Below are 18,803 nucleotides of genomic sequence, written 5' to 3' on the forward strand. Positions count from 1 at the left end.
ATTTGTTGGAGTATTTTTTGGAGATTCGAGACCCCCACAAATGTTGCAATTTTTGACATTTTGATATTTTGTAGGTTAAACAAAATATTTCAATTTATGGCATTCTCTAACCTCCACAATCTATTTAGCATATTTGACATTTCTATACCCCCACTAGTGTCTTATTTCATAGCAACTTCAAATTGTCTATATATGAGTGGAAAGTTTTATATATCATAATCTCGGGATTGGGCCTATCTAATCACTTGATTTGTTAGCCAATTTTATTTTTAGTACTAGTGATAATGGTAAATCACAATAAAGCTGCACATTTGATGAGTTGAAGTTAATTGTCTTAATTGATCTGTCTCATCCAAATACAAAGTATAAGATAGATAACTAACAAGAATAAGTAAGGAATCAAGTCCTAAAATTTACAAATTTACATATTTGCAAATTTATAAACTGATGAGTAAGAATCCCCCTTTCCCCTATAAAGAAAGCCTTATTTGTCAAAGTAAAGAAATGTGGAAGATACTGTTTTTCCAATGTAATTTTTACTTATCCTATAGAACTCATACAATACACTAAACTTTTTAACTATACAGCAGTGCCTCATCAGACGAGAACATGAGACTTTGCAGCATCACAGGAGCATTTTGCCCTGCCACTCTTACTAAAGACACAAATACATGTCTCAAGAATCTCAAAATCATCATACCAGCACAAGAAGGTTGTTTTTTCAGGATTCTTCAAAAGGATCTTAGAAGTAAGGAACCCAGCTAATGTCCATGTTTGATAACGCCTGGCTTGTTTTCCAATAAATATTCCCGTTCAGGTGTCATAATATTCAAGCCAAGGATCAACTAGTAGCCTTTTCTCAGCCAAAGCAACTGCTTTCTGAGCTAGTTCATTTCTCTCAATTTTGATGCATGCCAACGTGAACTAAAGATCATGCATGAGCAAACACATTAGATATTAAAGCAAAGTTTAGTTGTGAAGATGAGTCTTTCACAACAAGATCAATAATAAAGTTTATGATGAACACCATAGAAGCAAAATTATGAATACAAATATTGAAAATTCTTCAAAGCATTTTCTTATGTCTAAATAAAAAAAAAAAACAAGAACTCACAGACATGCAAACAACTGCAAGAAAAACCACATAAAGAATTTTTACGTATTCTTTGGGTCGCTGCCAGTAATTATGCGCCATTATTCATTCTCCAAGGCAGGATAACATATCTTAAGAGGCATGTGCCCCATAAGATCATCCCATTTTGCTTCTATCAGATTCAAAATAGCCTTATTCTGTCTTGGGGTATCCAAAGACGAAACAACAGACCAAAGATTTCCAAGCATGAAAAACCTGAAATCCATGTGAGCTGGCTGAAGATTCCGAAATCCACCTCCTTCTGGAATCCAATCCATTAGCCATATTGGAATTTGTTCTGGATAGATGTTGAACTTATTTGTGGCTTCCAAGGAGTACTCTTCTGCTTTATACCTGTATATCTCATTCATCTTTTTCATATCCAACCAATAATTGGGATTTGCATAGAGATTCTTCTTCTTTATAATTGGAAGCGCCATGTACATAACCCACACTGCATTATCCAGTTACACAGGCTCCTTGGGACAAAACCACTTCCATATCTAGTAAGGTTAAGTACATATCACAAAACAAAATATACGGAAAAAATGCAAATGAGCAACCTAAGTTAAAATTGTATATCCAATTAATATTGTAGTGCCTAGAGAGATTTCGAAAAATAGCAGAATATGGAAATTAATCAGTAACAGTATACCTAGAAAAATTAGAAAACACATGTGACTTGAGTATTTGCTTGATATTTTTAAACCTCTCCCTCAATTCTATGATCTTTGGAATATCCCGATAGGCCTCAAAGTGACTACTTTTAGTAGTGTGATAAAGATGTTAAAAGGAAACACCTTCAGCTTTCATTAAAACTCTCACAATAACTCCAAACATAACATCTAGAATGAAGAAAGCAGCTTCTCATAAACCATAATAACTAAATTTCATCTTCAATGCAAAATGAAATATGCCATCAAATCTCAAAAGTCTCATGGGACGTAAGTTTTAAGAATAACCATACGTCATTTAAGAGTAATATAAGTATTTAAGAACATGTTTTACTAAGCTCTAACTTTGGTTTTGCCTCTCTTCCTATTCAATAGAGAACCAAAGCTTTTAAAATATCACTCCTGCATTCTAAAACAAAATCTAATTCTTAATAATTGTTCTCCCAAAAGAGTTTCAATTTTTCTAATTCTAAATAAGTTCCAATTCAACCATAAATTGGATATTTCCTGTCAGATTATAATAAAATCAGAACTGCTTGGTGTACTAATCTATTATCACTAGTCATCATTGGTAATTATCCATCAAGACTGAACAAAGTTACAAAGGGATTACTAAAGTGCTTATGATTATAACAGTGGATTACAAAATCCAATTAGTACCCTGTAGAAAATTAGAATTCAAACATGTTTCCGTTTTTATTTCCTATTAATTAGAATTGATTATGATTGATTAGGATTGATTATGATTGATTAGGATTAATTGTGATTGATTAGAATTGATTGTGATTAGGATTGTGATAGGATTGATTAGTTATCGCTTAGTCATTCTTAGCGATTCTTTCTTGTATAAATACTCACTCATGTAATTTATTCAATATCAATATACAAAAACTACTTTCAATATGGTATCAGAGCGGGTTCGTTCCTACCCTAATTCAAATCTGAAATAACCATCCAAACACTTCCATCACCGTCAAACACCTCCTAAACACCACCTTGAATCTGTCCAACACAGAAACCTAGTTTACTGACCTCCGATCAAAAAAGTGAGGTGACCATTCGACTCAGAAGGATCCGACGAGTCGACCGCCGCTGGACCCATCGCCGTCAGCCGCTGCACGCGCCACCACGCGCCGCCTTCCAGACGTTTTTTTTCCGTCGCGACTTGCACAGACCTTCTCGCCGGCTTCTCCCCTTCCTGTTCCAGAGGTCAGATCAAAAGTTTACAAAACTTGATTTTTCATCAACGGTCAACCCTTCTCTTTTTATTCATGGCTTCCTCAAAACACTCTTTTTATTACCACGAGCAACCTCCTAAGGCCACTAGTCATGTGGTCCAGCAAGGTACAACTTTCCATGTTGATAGTCAAAATCATTGGATCCTTGATTCTGGAGCCTCTGATCATATGACAGGTAATCTTGGCTTGTTTTGTTCATACACTCCATATTCTGAACCTTCTCGGGTCAAGATCGCCGATGGCAGTTTTTCCCAGATTGCGGGACACGGAACCATTAAACTTTCTGAGCTGATTACTTTGACATCAGTTCTTTATGTTCCTTCTCTGACTTGTAATCTCATTTCCATTAGCAAGCTCACCTCTGAGTTGCATTGCTTTGCTAAATTCTTTCCACATGGTTGTGTTTTTCAGGAACAGGACTCGGAGAGGATGATTGGCAGTGCTAGAGAGGATGGTGGACTTTACTACTTTGAGGAGGATGTGACTCATGAAGCTGTTTTCGTAGAAAAAAACTCTATGTTTCCTTTTGATTCATGTAATGATGTTATGTTGTGGCATCGTAGGCTAGGCCATCCAAATTTTATTTATCTTCAGAAGTTGTTGCCAAACTTATTTATTAATAAAAGTCCAAGTTTGTTTTCTTGTGATATTTGTCAACTTGCCAAGCATACTCGTGCTCATTATCCTTCTAAAGTTCACCATGACTCTTCCCCATTTTCCTTAATTCATAGCGACATATGGGGTCCAGCCCGTGTTAAAAATATTTCAGGTACTCGATGGTTCATTACCTTCATTGATGACCATTCTCGAGTTTGTTGGGTGTATCTTCTAAAGGATAAGTCCGATGCTGCATCCGTGTTTAAAAAATTTCATGCCATGGTTCAAACCCAATTCCAAGTTGCTATACAAATTCTTCGTACAGATAATGGCAAAGAGTATTTTAACTCTATTCTTGGAGAATATCTTTCCCAACATGGCATCCTTCACCAAAGCTCGTGTCCTGACACACCCCAACAAAACGGAGTTGCGGAAAGAAAAAACCGACATCTCCTTGAAGTTGCTCGGGCTCTTATGTTTACCACGAGTGTTCCTAAATATCTTTGGGGAGAGGCAGTTCTCACTGCCTCGTATCTGATAAATCGAATGCCATCTCGCATTCTGAAATTTCAGTCTCCTCTTTCTAGTCTTGTTCGTATCTTCCCTTCCTTCCGAGGTGTCTCCTCCTTACCTCTCAAGTTATTTGGTTGTGTTGTATTTGTCCATATTCCCTCCCATCAACGGTCTAAGCTTGATCCTAAGTCTCTCCAGTGTGTCTTTATTGGTTATTCTCCTACTCAACGTGGCTATAAGTGTTATTCACCCTCTCTTCGTAAGGTCTTTGTCTCTATGGATGTCACTTTTTCTGAGAATGACCCTTTCTTCCCCTCGACTTCTCTTCAGGGGGAGTCTATAGGAGTAGATGAAGATCAGTCATGGGAACCTATTAATGCCACAGTATTACCTCTACTTTTGGAAACAGGGGGAGCTACAGAATCCTCACCATCAGGAGCCTCCTCAAAATGGGGACAAGTTTATAGCAGGCGAAAGCCTCCTCAAAGTGTGAATAACCCAGAGCCTCTACACTGCCAGGATTCTGAACCATGTTCTAGTTCCAGCACCCCAATACTTAAGTGTCATGGTGAAAATGATCTACACTTGCCCATTGCTCTCAGAAAAGGTACTCGATCTTGTACTACTCATCCTATTTCTAATCATATTTCATATGGAAAGTTGTCCCCAGGGTTTCGTGCTTTCAATACTATGTTGGATAGTACAAAGATACCGAGAAATATACATGAGGCTCTCAATGATAAAAAATGGAGGGATGCTGTCTTTGAAGAAATGAATGCTTTAGAAAGAAATGGAACTTGGGAGATAGTGACCCTACCCAAAGGAAAAAAGGCAGTAGGATGCAAATGGGTGTTTACAATAAAATTCAATGCAGATAATAGCATCAACAGATACAAGGCAAGATTGGTTGCAAAGGGTTTCACTCAGACTCATGGGATAGATTATCATGAGACTTTTGCTCCGGTTGCTAAAGTCAATACCATCCGAGTTCTCTTATCTCTTGCTGCCAATCTAGATTGGCCTCTGCAACAGTTAGATGTGAAGAATGCATTCCTAAATGGTGACTTACATGAAGAAGTCTATATGGATCCTCCACCTGGTTTTGAAAGGGGAAATGAATCAGTGTGTAAACTAAAAAAGTCTCTATATGGATTGGAACAGTCTCCCAGAGAATGGTTCGACAAATTCACACAAGCAGTCAAAAGAAGAGGCTTCATTCAAGCACAGACTGATCATACTCTCTTCCACAAACACTCTAAGGATGGTAAAATTGCTATTCTTATTGTATATGTAGATGATATAATTCTTACAGGTGATGATATTGAGGAATTGAACACCTTGAAGAAATTTCTAGCAGCTCAATTTGAACTCAAAGACCTTGGCACTCTCAAATATTTCCTTGGTATGGAAGTTGCTAGGAGCAAAACAGGCATCACTCTAACACAAAAGAAATATGTTCTAGATCTTTTGTTGGAAACAGGAATGTTAGGGTGTAAACCTGCTGAGACACCTGTGGAACCTAATACCAAGTCAGGTATTGAAGATGGGAATGAGGTGGATAAAGAACAATATCAGCGATTGGTTGGTAAACTAATCTACTTATCTCATACGCGTCCTGACATTGCCTTTGCGGTGAGTATGATTAGTCAATTCATGCACTCACCCAAGGAGAAGCATCTTAGTGCAGTCTATAGGGTGCTTAGATACCTCAAGAATACTCCAGGAAGAGGATTATTCTTTAAAAAGGGGTATAAAAGGACAATTGAAATCTACACTGATGCAGATTGGGCAGGCTCATCAGTAGACAGAAGATCTACCTCAGGCTATTGCACCTATGTGTGGGGAAATCTTGTTACTTGGAGAAGCAAAAAGCAAACAGTGGTTGCAAGAAGTAGTGCTGAAGCAGAATTTCGAGCTTTAGCTCATGGAGTTTGTGAAGGAATCTGGTTAAGAAGACTTCTTCAAGAGTTGAAGATTTCATATTCCCTACCAATAAAACTATATTGTGACAACAAGGCAGCTGTTAGCATTGCTCAAAATCCTGTGCATCATGATCGAACAAAGCACGTGGAAGTTGATCGTCACTTCATCAAAGAAAAATTAGATGATGGAAGTGTGCATTTGATATATGTTCCAACCAAAGAGCAAACGGCAGATGTCCTTACCAAGGGCCTACACCGTCCAGCATTCGAAGACTTGATTGGCAAGTTGGGAATGATCAATATTTACCTCCCAACTTGAGGGGGAGTGTAGAAAATTAGAATTCAAACATGTTTCCGTTTTTATTTCCTATTAATTAGGATTGATCATGATTGATTAGGATTGATTATGATTGATTAGGATTAATTGTGATTGATTAGAATTGATTGTGATTAGGATTGTAATAGGATTGATTAGTTATCGCTTAGTCATTCTTAGCGATTCTTTCTTGTATAAATACTCACTCATGTAATTTATTCAATATCAATATACAAAAACTTCTTTTCAATATACCCTGAATTATTTTTAGCTAGACGTCACATTCTAATTGTCTCAACATAATTATCATTTGCAATGAATACAACTATAAAGAGATAGGTATTTTGTACTAACGTTTGGGGATGCAGTCTTCAAATCAAGGAACTCAACATCAGTAATGAATTTTCCAGTAAGTGGAACCTCAATTGCCCAAACAAAGTTTTCATTGTTCTTAAGCACTTTGTCCTTTATTTCTGCATCATATCAAAAAGAGTAATCAATTAACATTAGAAACTATTGAACTGTTAAAAAAAAAAAATTACTGAACACAGCAAAACATTATTGAGAAATTGCGAAAAGGCAAATAAAGTGACATAAACAATAAAGACTTTAGTTATCTTCTGTTTGTAAAATTGCAATTATTATGCTGTTTGTATTGAGTACAGCAACATGTAACTACATGCCAGAATCAAAGATTGATTAAAAATAAATAAAATAACTGCAGGCCGATATTTTTTCCTTGCTCACAGACAAAAGGTGCTGTACCAAGGTAGAAAGAAAACAACATATAAACTACAAAACTATCTTTCTCTCCAATTTGTAGAACAAGTTTGCTAGTATAGACGGCTAAAATTTCCAAATTATACATGCAGAAAAGAAAAACTACAAAACCATGGAATCTCAAATTTAAATTAACAATTCGCTATTGAGCATCTTAGAAAATTTTGGACAAGGTTAAACATAGAAACAGGTAGTACAAAGAGAATCAATTAGGAATCTTGGATAAACATCACAAATTCGAGATAACTTTACAATCTTGTCAAGATAATGTTATAAGAGCTACCAAACCAAATACAAAACCAAATACAAAACCAAAGTAATTCCTAACAGCAAATTAAGGGACTCACAATCTTATCGAGATAGCTCTATATATTTGTTTGCATTCTTCTCGCTAAGTTCAATCGTTCAACTCAATCAACTAGCTCTTCAATTAAAGCAACTCTCCCACCTCCATCCTCAACCGCTATCTTTTTATTCTTTTCAACCTACAAAACCAAAGTAATCATATCAAAACACCAAGTAACCAGAGATATGATTCAATATATTTTGAAACCTGCGATTGCCCAAGACTCACACCGATTGCAATTCCAAGAGCTTGCAAAGACGATGGTGGAGGGAGGGTTGCAATTCAGAAACCTGCGACTCAAGCTTACAGAATTAGGCGGCAAATATTGCAGTTCAAAGACGAATGTTAGGGGTATCTCCTTGGCACGGACGACGAATAAAAGCATCAATCTCGGCAACGACAACGTCGCCAGAGAATCATCGGAGTGAAATCTCATGGGAAACGATGAGCGAGGTGTGAATTTTTTTGGGAAGATTTAAACACACTAAAAATAAAATAAAGATGAAATTAAAAAATTAATATAAGGAAAATTTGTGGCTGTGCAAAAATCCAAAATGAATAAGAATAACAATTAGTAGTAAATGTTACATAAAATATTGCAGCGTGTTAGGCCGCCATTCAATTACTTGAGTCGCGAGAACAAAATTTAAACTGTGGCGGACTGGCGGTCACTAAAATGCTAAATTTGAATTATTTTGGGGGTGTATTTTGACTGCCAATAAATGCCCGCCAGTAAATACATGTTTTTTTGTAGTGGTTTTTAGCTTTTTTTAAGCTTTTTTTTTTAGCTTTAGCTTATAAGTAACTTATAACTTATAAAAGAGAGAATCCAAACAAACTCTAAATTACCAGAATAAATAGATAACAGATTTAAGGCCCAAACAAGTCAGAATAATATTGAAACACTATTCATTCTGAAGTTAAACATCAAAAATAGAAGAAGAATACTTAAACTATACCCTACTTCCAATGAAAGAATGTTTCCAAGTATTATCAAGTGAAATCCTTGAGTCGCTTTTTGAGCACGTCCATTGATTTCTTTCTTGCACTTTGCTTTGAATTTTTATTAGCAAGGCTTCCAAAGATCCCATCAGGAGAATCCTTGAACTTATCACAGATTGCAGCCACCTTCTTATAATCCAATGCATAGAAATTTTTCTCCCTTATATCAGGATTCATGAAGTTCTCAGGTTGACTACTCAGCAAAAGATTAATTAATTGCCGTGCTTCTACCAAGCAGCTCTTAAAACCACCCTCATTGTAAATTTCACCCAAACCAGCAGAATAGAACCTTTTGTCTGCAAAATTCTCTATGATCTGAAGATCATATTCAATATTCATAACTGCATTCGCGTTAAACCTTTTGACACTATCACTAGAGAAAGCAGCCACTATGGAATTGGAAATGTACTCAAAAGCACTGCTCCCAATTTTGTACATAGCATCCAAGGGTAAAATTTGTTGCGCAGTTGACATAACAGAATCAAGGTAAATGATCACTTCATGTATGTAGTCATTTCCATTCTGATCTGTCTCCTCAGAAATCCAATTAACACTTTCAGTAAGTGTCATAAACTCGTCTATTTTTGTGTTTACCAGATTCAGTAGGGTAATATAAGCTGCATCCCTTGACGTATTCAAGACCGCCTTTGCAGTTAAAGCAACTTGAGGCCTTTCAACTGATTGGACAGGGATACCGCATAGTTGGGCCGCGTGTCGAAGGAAAAAATCACAAGCTCTTTCAAGGACAGCTGTGTTTGCAGCAAGCTGCATGGCTTGAGGTACACTGATATTGCCACTATTTATTTTATCAAGTAATGTTGCATTCAATATGTCAATCACGAACTTGTCCAAATACTTCCTAACAACATCAAAGAAGTTTGTATGTGCACCATAAGACAAGTAATCAACAGAGCCTTTGATAAAGGATCTCACAATGCGACAAGCATCAGGTACCATGGAGGAAAATGGTGCAACATATGGAAGAGCAGGCATAACATCTGATGTTTGAAGATTAAAAGACAAAACACAATTCTCATAGTCAGTTTCCTTTTTTATCATCATTTGATCATACGAGTCATTGCCAAGAACATCAACGATTTGTTGCCGACATTCTTTCAAAAGAAGCAAGTGGTATTTGTCAGAGCTGCTATCAAGCACATCAAGAAGTGTACCGATTTCATGTCCATATTGTCGAAGAGTAGACACAAGAAGACTGACATAATCCTTCACCAGGAGAAGATGAGTGGCAGACTCCATAGAAGAGAACTGCTCCTCCAACATTGATGTCATTTTAGATACAGCAGTCTCCCACATTGTTTCAACCTGATCAGCTACCACAAGGCCCCCAGCAGTTCTCAGGACTCTATCCTCCACTATAAAGAATCCAGCAATTTGAGCAAAAAATGTCTGATATGATTCAACAAAAGGCTGTGCTGAAGATATCTCCAGGTCTGAATTCAATTGTAACAATCTATTAGTATAGTAATATTCACGAAATCGCTCTCTGATACCCAGACAATCATGAATATGGCAAGCTCGATAAAGAGGTGTAAGATCAAACTGGAATACAGAATCCTCATCAACTTCTTCAACATCCAAAGTATAAGCTAGATCCCCAACTCCCGGTACATTTTGCTCCTCCGCCTTCCGTTGCTGTTCTAGCATTTCTTCATCCCTCTGACGAGCTGTCGCGGTACGACCAATTGCCATTTGTCCAATATTTTTAGCAGACCTCCTTATGTGGACCATCCATTCATTAACTTCACTGCATACTTTCTTCTCGATATGCAATTTTATTACAGGAATTTTCCTCTCTATGACCATTTTGAGAGTCACTGCAGGAATATTCTGCATGTTTTTCTCAATTAAGTCAACAGTTTTCAATGCAGGATAAAAATAGCCTTCAGACATGTGACTGTTACACTTGACACAAAGCTCTAACACCTGTATACAGTTCTTTGACATTTTTATAGCTTCAGTCAAATTCTTCTTAATAGAATAAGATTCAAGAAGCTCTTCAAGCTTGACAAGAAGGGCGCTCCCAACCTGCTGCAACTTAAAATTGTCACTTTGGAGCTCACTCTTTAGCTCCTCAGCATCAACTAACACGCCTCGAAGCTCATCAACTGCAAGGATGAATTCCTCGTAGTGGGTCTTGCACGTCTCCTCAATTTCAGCTTCCTTTTTCTTAACAACATAATTCAGCTGGTGAAGGAACCACTCAGGCCTACCCATTTCGAAGGCATGCCTTACTAGAGGACCAACATCATCCCCATTCGCAATCAAAGTAGCTAGAACCAAATCCTCCCCCACATCACCATTCTCTACAACAGTTCTCCTCTTTGTTTTTACATCCATGATCACATGAATCCTTAGAATTTGAAAGACAAAGCACTAATTAGAAACCAAAAAATAATTAAGCTTAACAAAAATGAATTATTCCAGAGATTAACAAGCAAGAGAATCGTATATAACTTATGTTCAATCCAAGAGAATTGTAATTAATATGACATATGTGAGCTAACGGTGTCTATAGAGGAGACACATGCAGGTGGTGACAAATCACTGTACATAAAAAGCAGGCTTGAAGCCAATAGGGTGGTGTGTGCACAATTACAATAAAGGAGGCTAGGATTTCATAAGCAATACCTATGAAGTTTAACCCTATAGAAGAATATTCCTAAAACCCATAATCTCAAAAAGCTTGTGGGGTCATTATGTAGATCTAGAACAATTTACAAAATTTTGTAACTAAAGATCAGAAAATCAAAGAGAATAGCAGTCACACATAACTAATTCACTTGAGCAGCTTATAGTCATACATCGTTAATTCACTTCAGCAGGTTTACTATATATCGAGAAAAAGAAGGCAACAAAATAAAAAACTACCCACAAGTTGGTTCATACACAGAACCAACCCCCAGCAAAAGAAAACACCGAAGAAGCAGGAAGAACATATTAACAACAATAAAAAGTTCAAAACTGACTAAGACCAAACTAAAAGCGAACTTCATCATAAAGGGTCTTGGCTGAAGCAGCTAAGTCAGAATGAGAAGAAAGCAAGACCCAATAAAAGGTGAGAATGGTACCTATATCAAGCGAGAAATCAAAAACAGAACAACACAGAAAGCAGCATGAAAAGGGAAAATGGTAGAAATAGAAAAAATGGGGTTTTGATGGTTAATGTGAAGGGTCAAGAGAAGGCATTTTGTGTCTTCAAAATGAAATGATTTAATGGGTTGAAATTGGTCTTGCCGATTCTTCTTCCTAGCTGGACGAGAATTCCCAAGTACAAGAGGAGTTCGATATTTTCACCGCTTTGGACACAGTGACTACTTATGACTTTTTCTAAACTATTTTTTAATGGAAAACATGTGTTAAAAGTTAAAACATAAAATTGTGAAAACAAAAATTAGTAAATGACTTGAGATTTCTTTTACATATAACATAAATATTTCAATCATCGAAAAATCAAGTAAAGGAATTAAATTATACATCGAAAAGATAAATATAATATCAGTATCATTTGGATGAGCGTTTGAAAAAAATAATTTGGAAATTTGTTTTAAGAAATTTACTAAATTGGTAAGTTTTACATTGTTTAGTATGAAATTTGTGAATTACTTATTTTTTTAAGGGATTAATATTTATCCTAAAATGATATTGTTTCTGGATTTAAATAAAGGTAAAAGATTTCTCCGGTCAACGGAGATAAGTTATTTCCGGTGAGCCCAAAACGACATCGTTTTAGGACAAAATTCAAGGTATTTTTGTAATTATAATATATTACAGGGCTATATTAGTCTTTATCATTATAATTTTTTAATCTTATAACTTCAAAACGACATCGTTTTGAGCTCACTGGAGATAACTTTATCTCCGGTGACTGAAGAAATATTTTTCCCTTAAAAAAACAATATAAAGTGTTTTAATGAAGGAATAATATTTTTAGGAGATAATTTTATCTTCTACGTACACATAAAATGTGTGAGGCTCATGAAAGGTCATGTGGGGAGAAGAGAGAAAAAAATAAGGATCGATCCCACAATTTTATGTGTGTAGGTGATAAATTTTGTCTCCTACAACATGAGAAATATTATTCTCTATAATAAAATTCATAATATAAAAGAAAAGTAAAATTTTCAAAATACTCTTTTTTTTAACTCCAAAATAATGTTATTTTAGAGTTATAAGAAATAATTTTATCTTTTGTTGCAAGAGAAATACTTTTTATCATATGTAATTAGGAAATACAACAATAATGTTTAAGGACAAAACAAAAGTTTCCGGTAGAGACAATAATAAGGAGAGAGAAAGTGGATTGAGGAGAGAGAAAAATTAACTGATGGACCCACTAGTTTATTGTGTATGTAGGAAATTTATTTTTTATCCTATATATATTTTTGGAAATATTTCAATCGGTTCATTGCTTCGCAACTAACCCGATTCGGGGCGGGTCCAGGATTAAAGCTTTAAACCCCTACCAAAGGTGGTACGGAGGAGATTCGAACACATGCTTTTACCCCAACCTGCTTAGCTCCCATGCGCCAACTGAGTTACTACCATTTGATTTTTATCCTATATATATATGTGTATATATATATATATATATAATCCTTTGATCGGGTCCAGGACTAAGGCTTTAAACCCCTCCCAAAGGTGTCCCAAAGGTGGTACAGGGGAAATTCAAACACATGCTCTTATCCGACCTGCTTAGCTCCCATGCGCCAACTGAGCTACCACCATAGCTCTCATGCGACAACTGAGCTATCACCATTTGGTTTTTATCCTATATATATATAATCCTTTGATACCAGTATCAAATTTCAAATTTGACACTTTATCTGATAGTCGTAAGCAGTGGCGGACCCAGAAAATTATATGACAGGGGGCGATAATTTATATTATTACTATAAAAAGACAATGACAGTTTTGGTTGGATGATCACACTAAAAATACAAAAATACCTGTTAAGAAGAACCTAATAAAATTACATAATTTCTTGCCAATTTTTTAGTTGAAATGTCAATTTTTTTGCTTCTTGTGACAATGGTCCAATACACCCTCTATTTCAATGAGGAACTAGCCTTAAGACCCTATATTTTGTTTGTAAGATCAATTTTTTATCGTTTATCTTCATGCCTTCTAGTGTTATAATTGCACTCTCTTTGATTTCTTCAAAGTCTTATTTTCTCATTTAGCTGTTATTTAGCAGGAGACACAATAAATTAATTAATGTGTTATTTATCTTTAGCATTTGGTCCCAACTAATAATTGATAACTATTAGTGACCTTTTTTCTTTGCCAACAAAGTCAAAACTTAAATATTCTTCTCGTGAGTTCTGACATAACAATCTGTACAAATTTTTAATGATTATAAAAAGAAAATTAGATTGTTATCAAAAAAAAAAAAAAAGAAAATTAGATAATCAATCAATATAAAATAAAATTCTAAACAAATTTGATAGGTAGAGTGAATATATACATTACTAACTGAACTCTTCTTTGTGTACAACGAAAAAGTCAGCTTTCCACATTGATTGGAGAGGGTAGCAGACCAAGAACAAAACCTGCCATATATGCTGACAGGTTGAATCTGGTAAATAATAGTTATCTCTAATTGGGTGCAATGAACGGGTGAAACACTTTTTTTATGAATAGCATCGCTTGTCTTTTACTTTTTAAAAGCACTTTCAAAATTTTGTCTTCACAGACTATGTTGCATATCATATAGTAGAACATATTTTCATATTTTAGAGGGGGGCGGGGGCCCACCCTAGCCCCCCATGTAGGTCCGCCCCTGGTCGTAAGATAAAAAAAGATCAATCATATCACATGCTTATAAAATTAGAGTCGTTGATATATTGATATATTCATTGGTAACACTTTTTAACACAATAAACTTGACTTTGTCACAATAAACTTGGCTTTGTCATAAATTGATAGATTCATGGGTGGCAATTTTTAACATAACCTATTGATATACACCAAAAATGTGTCTGAGTTGACTTGTTTTCAATTTTGTATCAAGTTTGTGTTAGCAAAAAATACTCGAGAAAATTTGTATCATGTTGTGTGTCTACTTGCAAATTTAAAATTGACTTGTGATAATCTTCTTATAGGTTATTTTTGTCTTATCGTGTCGTGTCAATCACCATAATAAATAATACAATTTGAGGTTGACAGGTTATTTGTATCGTGTCATGTCAACTTGCAAAATAAGAAGGTCATGTTCATATCGAAAGTTTTAACCTAATTTTAAACTTATGTCATATTCGTGTTAAATTCTTGTCATGTCGTGTCGATCCAATTGCCAACCGTAATAAGTCTAACAAATATTTCATGTATTGTACGAGTATTTTTAAATTTAAATATATAAAATATATTTAAGAAGAATATTTAAAATCTTATATATAAATAATATATATATATATATATATATATATCTACAATTAATCTAAATGGAATTTGTGAAGTAATTAAAAATGTTTCAAATTATAAATAAAAAATATAACTAAGTAGAAAAATGAATTAACGAATATTAATAGATTAAATCTGTAACACCCCAAAAAATTGAAAACAACCAAAGATATTTTATCAATGAAAATGAGATTTTGTTTTTTGGTAGACAGAGAATGTATTATTTAAAACATGAATAATGACATAGTTATAAGACTTTAATAAGTTGAAAGAATAATTTTAAAATAATTTCTAATTGGGGGAAGGGGCTTTAGAATCATAAAATATTTTGTTGTGACTAAGACTCTGTTTGAATACTGTTCTACAAAATAATTTTTTAGTTTTCAAAACAAAAAAACTAAAAAACTCGTTTGGTAAGACCTGTTTTGTAAAAAATGTTTTGAAAACTATAACTGTTTTTTTGTTTTTAAAATCAAATTTAGAGAACATGTCTGAGTTGTTTTTGTTTTCTGTTTTGATTTTTAACTTTCAAAAATAAATAAATATAGAAAATAACTCTTTCCATAACTATTTTACAAAACAATTTTAAGAACAAAAAAATCAGAACAGAATCAAACAAAGCCTAAATTACCACGGAGAAGAAAAAAAAGCATAAGTAATCCACATGTCTACAAAAGGGAAACAGGAAGGACAGTTTACCAATGGGATTTTTTTTTTTTTGGTAATCATGTAATATCCAACTCAGTACATTCTTTTCTAAATAAATTTTTTTATCTCATTTGAATTTATATTTTTTTTATTTTCTTCTATATCCTAATTTTTTATTCCGTTTTGAAAAAGATATTGTCACTACTCTGATACCAAAAAAACTCTCCTACCAATGGGTTAATTAAGAGGTGAGTCAGGTGACAAAACAATTGTGGTGGTGATCGTGGCAACAAACATTATCCACTTGTCCACAAATCAAACGGTAAAAAATGTAACACCTAAAATTTTATCTCTTTAAAATAAACTAAAATAATTTTTTTGTTAAATTAAAATAATAATAAAAATAGAATAATACCTAGCTAATTCCCTATAACATCCCATCCCATGAGTTCTATTCTTCATTTTATTTCAAATGGGTAGTTTGGGTTTTTCACCCATATTTCTTTACTAACCAGATCACATCCTCACCTTCCCGCATAATAGCAACTCAAAAGAGTTTCTAACATTTCAAAAGTGGTCTCTAGCTCCACCACTCCACCGTATCATTTCCTTTGTATACATATCAATTCCCCCTTCATCTTTCATTTCTGGTTGTTCACCACGCTGCACTTATACCAATCACGGAATGAGAATCAAATTTTATTGTTCCCCACAAATAGCGCAATGATTGATCCGAGAGGATCGAAAATATCCAACCAAAGGTTGATATTTGTATCTTGGATCAGTATGTTTGTAAGAATTTATGTAAGAGACATCACAAGGAGTAGCATATCATTGTGCATGAACGATAACGACATAGCCGTAGCATATCATTGTCCATGAACGATAACAGACATAGCCAGAGCATACGATATGTATTCAATGACAGTTAAAGAGGAAAAAAAAATAATTTATTGCTTTTTAATAAATTAATTACGTATTTATTACAGTTTTAGAAATAATTACACAATTATTGTACAATATGACGTTCAATTTGGGTGTCACTGAAGACGCCTAAATTGGGCGTTACTCAAGAGGCAATCATGTCTAATTTAGGCGTCACTCATCATGTGTTGACACATGTCATATTTTTTTCCAAAAAAATAATAATTTAATCATAAAACTTCTGAAGGCCATAATTTTTGACTCAGGTATCCAAATCAGGTAATTCTTTTTTTGATTCCACATAACATTTCGAGATCTACGCGCAATGACAACTCATTTGATATATTTTATTTCTCACAAACATAATTTAAATTTAAATCAAGTAATCCTTCTTCCTTACAGATTTAGAATATTTATTTAATTATTTTCTTTATTAATACAGTTTTTTCAAATTGATTTTTGAGTTTAAATCACAAATTAAATCTTTATTTTTTTTTCCTCATTAATAATAATTTTTATTTTTTTAATTTAAATCACACATCAAATCTTGATTTATTTTTTATATTAAATCACAAATCCAGAACTTAATGTGACACGTGTCAACACCTGACACGTCACCAATGACGTCGGTTTCAATCAAAAGCTAATCACGCCTAATTTAGGTAATTTTATTTTTGAAAAACATTCATAAGCCATAATTAATTTCAGACCACAAATAATAACCTAGTAGCTTATAACATTAATCATTAATTTCAAAAATAATATCATTCTTCCTAGAGATTTAGAGTATTTATTTAATTATTTCCTTTATTTCTATAGATTTTTCAAATTGATTTTTTAGTTTAAATAACAAATAAAATCTTTATTTTGTTTTCCTTATTAATAATAATAATTATTTTTTTAATTTAAATCACACATCAAATCTTGATTTATTTTTTATATTAAATCACAAACCAAGAACTCAGAGGCTTCTGAGTTTAAAAATGTGACACATGTCAACACTTGACACGTCACCAATGACGTCTAAATTGGGTTTCAATCAAGAGGCAATCACGCCTAATTTAGGTAATTTTAGTTTTGAAAACATTCATAAGCCATAATTCCAGACCACAAATAATAACCTAGAAGCTTATAGCAATAATCATTAATTTCAAAAATAATATCCTTCTTCCTTAGAGATTGAGAATATTTATTTAATTATTTTCTTTATTTCTATAAATTTTTCAAATTGATTTTTTAGTTTAAATCACAAATCAAATCTTTATTTTGTTTTCCTTATTAATAATAATTTTTATTTTTATTTTTAATTTAAATCACAAACCAAATTTTGTTATAATAAAAAAAAGTATTATAAAAAAATTTAAATCACAAATCAAAAATTTATTTATTTTTTTATATTAAATCACAAATCCAGAACTCGGAGGCTTCTGGGTTTAACCGCTCTTATAATACCATTCTTGCAAATTTAAATTGTGTTTGTGAGAAATAAAATATATCAAATGAGATGTAATTGCGTAGATCTCGAAAAGTTATGTGGAATCAAAAAAAGAATTACCTGATTTAGATACCCGAGTCAAAAGTTATGGCATTCAGAAGTTTTATGATTAAATTTTTTTTTTTTGAAAAAAAAAAGTACGACACGTGTCAACACCTGATGAGCGACGCCTAAATTAGGCGTAATTGCCTCTTGAGTGACGCCCAATTTAGGCGTGTTTAGTGACGTCCAAATTAGGCGTCATATTATGCAATAAATGTATAATTATTTCTAAAATTGTAATAAATACGTAATTAATTTATTAAAAAACATTAACTTAATTTTTTTGCCTAGGTAAAGAGGTAGAAAAAAAAGTGTGTACCTGATGGTTTTATCCCCTTTTATAAATGGGTTAGTTATAGGTGTAGAATCCTGATGGAAGTGAAACTATTAGGAGGGATAAGATAAGAGCTTTGTCCTTTATCCTTAGGGGGTGTTTGGTAGAAGTTTTTGGCAAAGATACCTAGGCAACTTGAAATGGATTTTCAATTTAACTACGTTTGGTACAAGAGATGAAAAAATTTGGGTAGCAAAATCCTTTGCCCGGCCAACTTGATTTCTTTGCAAAATTTCTTGTTTTGCACTGTTTCAGAAAACCATTTTGAGGGTCGTATTTTGGGTTTGCTGGGGAAATTGCCCCTCATCTACCGTTTGCCTTTCGACTCTCTTTCCTCAGAAGTCATACTGTGGAAGAGCATTGCCTTTTGCTGCTGGTTTTGTGGGACAAGCATATGAAGGAGAGGTGAGTTCGTTGTAA

The 18,803-nt window shown here is 33.9% G+C and overlaps 1 protein-coding gene and 1 pseudogene across 3 annotated transcripts; both read right to left on the bottom strand.

The window, feature by feature from the left end:
- Nucleotides 1-597: 597 nt before the first annotated feature.
- On the bottom strand, nucleotides 598-7,954 carry LOC133287086 (alkaline/neutral invertase A, mitochondrial-like; annotated as a pseudogene).
- LOC133287084 (exocyst complex component SEC15A-like) lies at nucleotides 1,508-11,749 on the bottom strand. 3 transcript variants are annotated; one of them, XM_061484640.1, is made up of 6 exons: nucleotides 11,610-11,749; nucleotides 8,478-10,891; nucleotides 7,747-8,002; nucleotides 7,520-7,657; nucleotides 6,747-6,865; nucleotides 1,508-1,635 (listed from the first exon to the last, which is right to left on the bottom strand). In XM_061484640.1, the coding sequence occupies exon 2, from the start codon at nucleotides 10,876-10,878 to the stop codon at nucleotides 8,512-8,514; it is 2,367 nt and encodes a 788-aa protein (XP_061340624.1). In that variant the 5' UTR covers nucleotides 10,879-10,891; nucleotides 11,610-11,749; the 3' UTR covers nucleotides 1,508-1,635; nucleotides 6,747-6,865; nucleotides 7,520-7,657; nucleotides 7,747-8,002; nucleotides 8,478-8,511. The 3 variants fall into 3 exon arrangements, with proteins under 3 accessions (XP_061340624.1, XP_061340625.1, XP_061340623.1); XM_061484641.1 differs by lacking the exon at nucleotides 7,747-8,002; XM_061484639.1 differs by having other exon boundaries at nucleotides 7,747-10,891.
- Between the last annotated feature and the right edge of the window lie 7,054 nt (nucleotides 11,750-18,803).

Source organism: Gastrolobium bilobum, unplaced genomic scaffold, assembly GCF_033153095.1.
Source record: "Gastrolobium bilobum isolate Gb01-03AN ecotype WA unplaced genomic scaffold, APGP_CSIRO_Gbil_v1 utg16421, whole genome shotgun sequence".
Classification (NCBI taxonomy): domain Eukaryota; kingdom Viridiplantae; phylum Streptophyta; class Magnoliopsida; order Fabales; family Fabaceae; genus Gastrolobium; species Gastrolobium bilobum.